The sequence below is a fragment of the Vigna umbellata genome, chromosome 1 (genome assembly GCF_029865625.1).
Source record: "Vigna umbellata cultivar VRB3 chromosome 1, Vumbellata_1.0, whole genome shotgun sequence".
Classification (NCBI taxonomy): Eukaryota; Viridiplantae; Streptophyta; class Magnoliopsida; order Fabales; family Fabaceae; genus Vigna; species Vigna umbellata.
In genome coordinates, this window is record NC_142165.1 from 93,997,564 (window position 1) to 94,005,829 (window position 8,266).

General features: G+C 33.9%; 1 protein-coding gene across 3 annotated transcripts; it reads right to left on the reverse strand.

Annotated features, from left to right (window-relative positions):
- Positions 1-406: 406 nt before the first annotated feature.
- Positions 407-7,789, reverse strand: NS1 (Class II aminoacyl-tRNA and biotin synthetases superfamily protein). Of its 3 annotated transcripts, none has more exons than XM_088104837.1 (15): positions 7,345-7,785; positions 7,192-7,260; positions 6,758-6,868; positions 5,982-6,086; positions 5,187-5,324; positions 4,283-4,363; positions 4,096-4,197; positions 3,919-3,987; positions 3,706-3,780; positions 3,508-3,591; positions 3,305-3,391; positions 2,775-2,870; positions 2,314-2,388; positions 1,459-1,585; positions 407-740 (listed from the first exon to the last, which is right to left on the reverse strand). In XM_088104837.1, the coding sequence occupies exons 1-15, from the start codon at positions 7,675-7,677 to the stop codon at positions 625-627; spliced, it is 1,668 nt and encodes a 555-aa protein (XP_087960963.1). In that variant the 5' UTR covers positions 7,678-7,785; the 3' UTR covers positions 407-624. The 3 variants fall into 3 exon arrangements, with proteins under 3 accessions (XP_087960963.1, XP_047156957.1, XP_087960964.1); XM_047301001.2 differs by having other exon boundaries at positions 4,120-4,197; positions 7,345-7,784; XM_088104838.1 differs by having other exon boundaries at positions 535-756; positions 7,345-7,789.
- Between the last annotated feature and the right edge of the window lie 477 nt (positions 7,790-8,266).

Genomic DNA, 8,266 nt, shown 5'->3' on the forward strand with positions numbered 1-8,266 from the left:
TAATATTAATAAAATATTTTCGGACAATACAGATATAAATTTTATGGATCTATAACTTTCCACTTCAAAACCAGAATTCATTGAAGAATTATCCGTACATATACATAAACAAGAAAAAAAACAGTAACTTAAGAAGATCAAAAGCGTCTATGAAATTGGTCAAACTGTAGACAAAACGCAAAAGTTTAGATCATATGTTTTGTTCAATTTTAAAACCAGTCAAAATAATAATTCCAGGGTTGAATAAGGTTCGGATAATTACTTACATTCCCCCTCCTGGGCTCCAATTTTACATTTATTATTCTGATCTAATTTACTCTCTCTTGTTTCTGAACGTGCCGATTTATTGTATTTACAGGTTGCCTTATCATAAATTTGAATACCGAATACAATTTGGCGCACACAATTTGATAATTTATAAGCTCAATGTGCAAGCACAATTGTATTGCCTCAAAATCGTATTGTACTCAGTTCAGAATGTATAAATACTTCATTTAGACCAAGCGGATTGCTTTTCTAAATAAAAAGAAAAACGAAAAGAAGCAAGAAACTTTATTACCTAAAATAGAGAGTTTGAATCGTACAAATGAATGTTGAGTCGATATTTGAGTATATCTGCAAGTTCTAAAACTCTGCCGACCCAGGTGTCCGAGGAAAAGGAATAACGTCCCTTATATTGTCCATTCCTGTTGCAAATTGGACAAGCCTTTCAAATCCCAAACCAAAGCCTGCGTGAGGTACTGCATCAAGTAAACACTGCATCTTGTCAATTTCATCGAGTTAAAAAGTTCAAACAATAATAGCGTCGCCCCAACACTCTTTTAAATGTTTATCATCAAATTAAAGAAATGATAGTCTTTATGGGAGACACAAACATAAGTATGAATTATAGTTATTTTAAGTACTAATTTGATGATAAATTATTGGTTTAAACAAGATCTTAATACCTCCAAAATTAGTTCCTCTTAAATTGATACGACAAAAAAAAGTCAATATTTTCATCCCAACATTTAACAAATATTTTAATTTGTTCCCGATAATTCATGTTACTTCGAACAATATTGACATCTTAAGTCTGTTAATGTAATGTCTTTATATCACAAATATTTTATAAGATGATTACATGTTAACACCATCAATTCAAAGATAATATTTACTATCAAGAACAAATTGCCATACTTTTTGAATGTTGGAATAGAAAACACTAAAAAAAATTTAGAGGTACCGATTTCAATATAGACCAAGTACCAAACACTTATTTAACTCTCAAAAGTGTTTGAGAACTAACAGGTAACGTTGGAAGACCATTCTCACCAACAACAAAAAAATAAAACAATTGCAGAGCTTGCAATTTACCACCTACAACAACAGTTTTATAAACCAAGTTGGATAAAAAAACAGCAAAATCCTTTTTCCCCAAAAGATGAAATGAGAGTTTCCAAATGAAAGACATCTAACCTGAACCATATCGACGCAAATCAAGATACCACCAATATGCGTCCTTGTTTAACTTTAATTCATCTAAACGAGCTTCTAGATACTCAAGCCTTTCTTCCCTTTGGCTTCCACCAATAAGTTCACCAATCTAACAGACAGACATGTAGATAACTTTGCATTGTGCATAAATAGGAACATAATACTAAGAACTTTTTACAGTAGAACTCCCATGTTACCTCATCAGGCAAACACTCCCAGCCCAAAATAACCTTAGAGAAAGACTAACAACGAATTTTTTTCATACACCTTTACTATTAACTGAAATTTATTGAAAATCACAAAAATTGTATCTCTATTTAAGGAATTTCACTCATGATCCAGTAACCTTCAATACATTTAATACACTAGAGAATGTGTTAGGATGAAGATGCTGCTAGTACTCCTCTACATTATTTGACACAGAAGTTTCTACATTTTTATGCCCTATCAAACCTAAACCACTACTCTTTTGGATAGTGCTATGACAGAACTAGATCACAATCTGGCGTAAAGTAAAAATCTTTATTGGTGAAGCGTGGTTCCCAACCTTGCCCCAACATGGGTACAGTACCAATAACTGAAACTGTACAAAGAAAAGGAAATTCTCTGGATATTCGAGAGATCCATTACTCTCAGCCACCAAACTGATTCTCCAATGACTAACTACACCTTAAACTCCTCTACCTAGTTATAGTCAACACGCCTTATTTTTCTAATTATTTCACGATTAATGATTATACTATGTGATTAACGAAAGGGGTTGTTTATTGTACTGAAAATTTTATTTATAAACACTATTTGATGGTGATAATAAGAAAGAGAAATCTTATGAAGTACCCCTGGAACCAACATGTCCATGGCTGCAACTGTCTTTCCATCATCATTCTGTCGCATATAGAATGCTTTAATATCCTGAAAAAAATTAAATTCAACAACTTCAATACGTTTTACTCACCTTTTTTTGTGTGTATACACAGAATCCTGATCGCTGGTCCATTTCATGCAAGTTAAGTAAAACAATGGCAAAGCATTTTTGTGGCAAAATTTGATTTTTTTTCTTTATAATTTTTGTGCAGGGAGGAGTGGGGAAGTTGAGTAGAAGAAAAAAAGTTCGGAAGAATGTTACTTCTACTCTATTTTGTCAGCCACTTCTTTCAGATTTTGTGAATTCTAGATCTTGCCTCTAAGGTCAAAAGTTCTAGGTCTTTTTTTAGAACTGACCCATTTTAAAATTATTTATAACGCCATGATGTCTTCCATATGCCATGTCAAAAAGATGAGAGGAGAAGGTAGCATGCCTTTGGGTAATCTCTAATTATCACTGGGCATCCATTGTATGCCTCTTCAGTTATATAGCGCTCGTGTTCACTCTGAAGATCACAACCCCATTTCACCTATGAATGCAAGTAGAAAAATATGTCAAATACAAAAAATTGGAAGAACTTACGAATCAAGTCATTTCACATTTAGAAAAATAGTTTATACAACGACAATCAAATCTTGAGTCACTAGTTGGACCAGCTACTTTGATGAACGAGAGTAAATTTAGCAGATGACCAATTTTGAACAAAATGCAAGCAAGTATAAGACAGGTAATGTCCAGGGATGGTAGGAGCAAACAAAAAAGAAGTTACAAGATGTCCTCTTAGTGTGTTTGATTCGCTAAACAATAAACACAATACATTACAGCAAAAAAATACTTGTTACATGTTTGATTTTAGAAAATGGTCATGGGATAGAACTAAACATAAGATAAAGCACAGGGTAACTGCACATTCAACAGGATTACTGAAAATGACCAAAAAAAGAAAAACATTTAGCGAGTTACCGGGAATTCAAATTTCTTATTTGCTCCTGACAGCAGATTTATTGCTTCGGTGTAGGTTATTTGCACAACATCTTTATCTGCTACATCCTTTTATAATGACATCAAACTAATATGTAGTGATCAAATTGGTAATTATAACCGATACATACAGATATAAATTAGATAAAGGAAAGCAATATGATGGTTACACTGAGAACTCATACACTCAAGCGAGCAATGATTCCTTTACTAATCCATGTATCAAAAAACTCCATGTCTTCCTTGCAGTTATCGAGAATATATTTTATCTTCAAGAACATGAAGTACACAAGCTTTAATATGAGGAAGTAATATAAAAAAATCTTTGCAAAAATAATCAAAAGTCGATGACAACTTTGTAGTATTAGTGGAATGCAACATACTACAAACTGGAGATAAGCAGATGCACAAGCCATGTCATCATTAAGATCAGCAAATGCAAGCTCCGGTTCAATCATCTGAATAAACAATATGATAATGTCCTTTAGTTATTGTCCCGTTACAACTAATCAGAAAAACTAAGCAGCTTATAAGCAAAAATGCATAATCCAGCTTCTTTTTTCAAATTGAACACACAGAAAAACAAAATCACTAACCCAAAATTCAGCCAAGTGCCTAGAAGTGTTGGAATTTTCTGCTCGGAATGTGGGACCAAAGGTATACACCTGCATAAGTACAATATTCAAACTAAGCATGTTTCACTCATTAATTTTAAATAACTAAATTTTAATGAAGACGAGACAACTACTAAAAAATGAGAGAGAGAGAGAGACAGAGAGAGAAGGTGACATATGTACATCAGAGAGGGCGGTTGCATAAGTTTCAGCATTGAGTTGACCTGAAACAGTCAAGAATGCTGGTTTTCCAAAGAAGTCCTGATTCATAGAATGCTTCAGATTAGTGCAAAAATACAATAACCGCCTTACACATTAAAAGAGTAGGGATATGAATTTGTCTCACTTGTGACCAATCAATCAATCTGTCATTCTTTTTTGGAATTACATCAACAGGAGAATCCGTAGTATCTTGAGAACTTGGTATCTGTAAATTGAAGGGGGGGAAATCTAAAACTAAATGCTTAATAAGATGAGAAATCAGTACTTCCGACAGACTTATAAGTTATAACCCAATCCTTGAACCATTTTTAAATTATGGAAATGAAGTTCCTTCATTAAGGGAAAATATTAGCAAGGGGCCGCTATAACTCGTGATTACTGAGTAAACAAAGTAATACACTCTGCATGTCCTGTGTAGACTTCAAAGATATAGTTCAAAATCTAAATATAAAAAAAATTCAAACAAATTTTCACTGCATAAAATTTTTTAATTTAAATTCTTTTACAGCAGAAAAGATAAAAATTTCCAGACAAGAGGGACTGCATCAAAGAAAACATTAGGAAAAACCAATGAGAAGGCTTTGCTCCAAATAGTTTACTAAAATTGTTTTAAACAGTGTTCAATGCTTGAACATAAGGTGATTTGGCTATTGTTGTTGCTAAATTATTATCAACCAGTGTTTCTTAACAAGCTAAAGAGTGTCAACCCCAGAGATCCACCCGCTCCAGAGTCTAAGCTAAAACCAAACGTTCTCCTGCTCACAGCATAACAGTAAAGGATAATATAACATTTACTTTTAATGGTTTTAGTTTGCTCTACTGTGACTTTCGGGAATTATTTTCTTGTGGGATTCATAGTAGTTTGGAATGAAAGACTGCTCCCCAACAACCATGGTTTTCTAACAAATTTCCAGGCAGGGAAGATGAGTGGAGAATTTAACCCTTGAGTACTCAAAGTGCATCCATAACATATAACTTGGTAAAAAATATTCATATAAAGTGGAAGTAGATCGTGGAATTGGAAATACCAAAGTAGTAACACAGAACTGTTCACCCGCTCCCTCACAATCTGAAGCTGTTATGATGGGACTTGAGATCCAAACAAACCCATTTTCTTGGAAGAACTTATGTGTAGCATAGGCCAAAGCATTCCTAACCCTTGCAACCTGAAATTATTTTTTATAACAAAATGATAAAGATAACTGTAAAAATAAAAAGTAAGGTAATTTCATAAGCAAAAATCAAAACAGAAGTTATGTGAATTAATACCCTAGTCAAGAATTTTGTACATAAAGTACATAAAAATAAAAACATTATATGTAAATGAAAAATAGAGGGAAGGAAATTGAAAACCATAAGCTAAAAATTCATTGCCACTATATGAATTTTCTGCATAAACCTATGGAGATATGAACTGATTGAGCACCCTCGTCGTAGATAAATTGCAAAAGGCTACAAAGTAGCTTCACTGGATATAATTGATAAGATGGTGATAAAAATTTATTGATGGTTAGAGTTTTAAGCAAATAAACCATTACTTAAAACTCTTACTAAAGAAGAGACATAAAGCTAGTTAGGCTAGAGTATTTTTTGCCTCCACATGAAGCATGATTAACACCAATGAAATATCTCCAATAATAGAATGCAATAAATTTTGGAGACACCTACCCCCACCCTTACCAGCACCCCCAAACAGTATTTTCTCATAAAGAAATTTAAGATAACGATTTAAACTAAAGCAATTAAGAATTGTTCTTTTGCATGATTAAGTAAAGGCATAAGAAGGCAAGGTTAAAAAAAATGACAAAAATAGGAAACCATACTGCACCAAAAGTATTTGTCCTTGGACGAAGATGTGCTTTTGTCCTTAGAAATTCTCTGCTGACTCTTTTCTTTTGGATGGGAAAAGAGGGATCACTCTTGCCAATCTGAAATTGTAAGACCAAAGTCTTGCATGAGTCACCTTGGAGCTAAAGATCTAAATGAACCAAGTGGGAAACATGTAACGAGCCCAATGCAAGACCATAAGAGAAAATAAAATCCTGTATACTATAATTACTTGCAGCACTAATGATAATTTTAGTCACAAGATTTGTTGTCAAGAGAATAGTTGTCCTTTCCATTGCCATTTACACTGACAGGAAAAAAAAAACAAAGCGAAAGCATAATGAAAGCAAAAATGAAGTTAGTGGTCTAAAATCTAAATCATGTTAGGAAATTAGATTCAATAAACAACCAAACAGTGGTTATTGAACAAAGAATGAAACTTTAAAAGTTTAAAGACAATGTTTTCATACGCAATACCAAAAGACCAAAGTAAACACCTAACAATGCAGCCAGGTGAGACTGACTGTCCACACCGGTACTGCGTACATAAAAGATGTTCCAAGTATGAAAAAGAAAGAAACAACACAGCAGCTATAATTTCTATATATTGAATGATAGAAGCATGCGAAATGTTATGTTGGAATACATACGCAAATGAAAAAGACATGTTAAAAATGGATAAAGTCTTGAAGAAACGAACAAAAAAAATTGATATGATAAAAGAGAGCAAAATTGTGAGAGGTTGTTTCATTATGAACGAGGGAGAGCTAACCAGCACTATTTTGTTGACCTTCAACTCCACTTTCTGTTTGGATCCTTGGCTCTTCACCAAAACTCCTTGCACCCACACGGAGGCACCAGTGGTAACCAAGCCAGATTCTACCTATTAACAACCTCCAAACCTTCAAGAGAGATGGTAACAAAGGTTTGTCCCGATAAACTTCTCCAAAATTATTTATATAGGAGAAGAAAATAAGGAGAAATGAAATATACTTTGTAAACTAAACTTAACTTATATATAAACAATTAGTAAGAATTCTTCGAGTTATGTTTTCTAAAAGCTACTTTTCCACTTATGCACAAGCCTAATTTAAACTACCCAAAATCTTATTTCATTTGCTTCTCGTTTATGGTGTTTCCCGATAAGTTTATTCACACAAACCTAAATATAAATCCATAAACAAAAACGATAGAAAAAGTACACACCTGATCGTAACCTTCAGCCTCGGAGTTCAACACGCATTGCATGTTAGAAAGGCAAGAACCATCGTTAATCTACACACAATCAACAATTTACTCGATCAGCAATTGCATTGCGAATACGGGCTAATTACAATAGAAATCGGTCTAATGGCTTGCCTCAATGAAGGTGACGCTACTCTGAAGGCGAAGCGTGCGAACCCAGCCCTGCACGACGAGGTCGCGGCCGAGAACGTCGGCACCATCGCCTTCTTTGATTTCGGAAACCCTAAGCTTTTTGCGGAACTGTTCTACTCTGCTGCCGGAAGTTCGAAGAGCGGCGGCGCAGAAGGAGCGGCGCGAGGGGAAGGGAGAAGGAGGGAGGAAGATAGATTTGTGGAGTGACAGAAAAGCAAGTGCCGTCGTTGCGGTGTAAGGCTTCAGGCGAAAAGGCCTCGCTGCTATTGCCATTGTTATCGCTTTTGCGGCGCCAACGCCAATGATAGCAGCCATTTGCGTGTTGGTGCGTCGCCGACCACAACCTACTCACTCTCCGACAAGTCTTATCCCCGTTCAGTTCATTTCACTGCCTAAAACTACCTCGTTTTCTTTTTTATGGATTTTAGCTAAATTGATAGAAACTTTCAAATGGTTAATTAATATAAATATCTATGCATGATAGATTGCTAGAAATGAATAATGGTTTTTAATATAAGATTAAATATATTTTTAATATGATGAAATTTTATTTGTATTCTCTCCAACTTAATCATTCTCATTTCTAATACTTGTGAATAAATTTTGTTATCACAACCAAATACATATGGTAATGTGTATCTAGTATTGACCTGTATCCACAAATATGTCTAATGACATATGTACAATTAACACGTATGTATTTATCTTATTAATGAATTTTTAAGGCATGGCTTTTGAATATTGATGTGAGATATTGCTATGTGTTTGGGGAGTAAATTAATGATAAAAATGTATTAGTTTGATTAAATTGACTTATTACACCATATTTTAAAACTGAAATGTATTTATTGTGATATGTAATAGAAATCAAAACACTTCTTAGAGTCAATAGAATAAAATAATA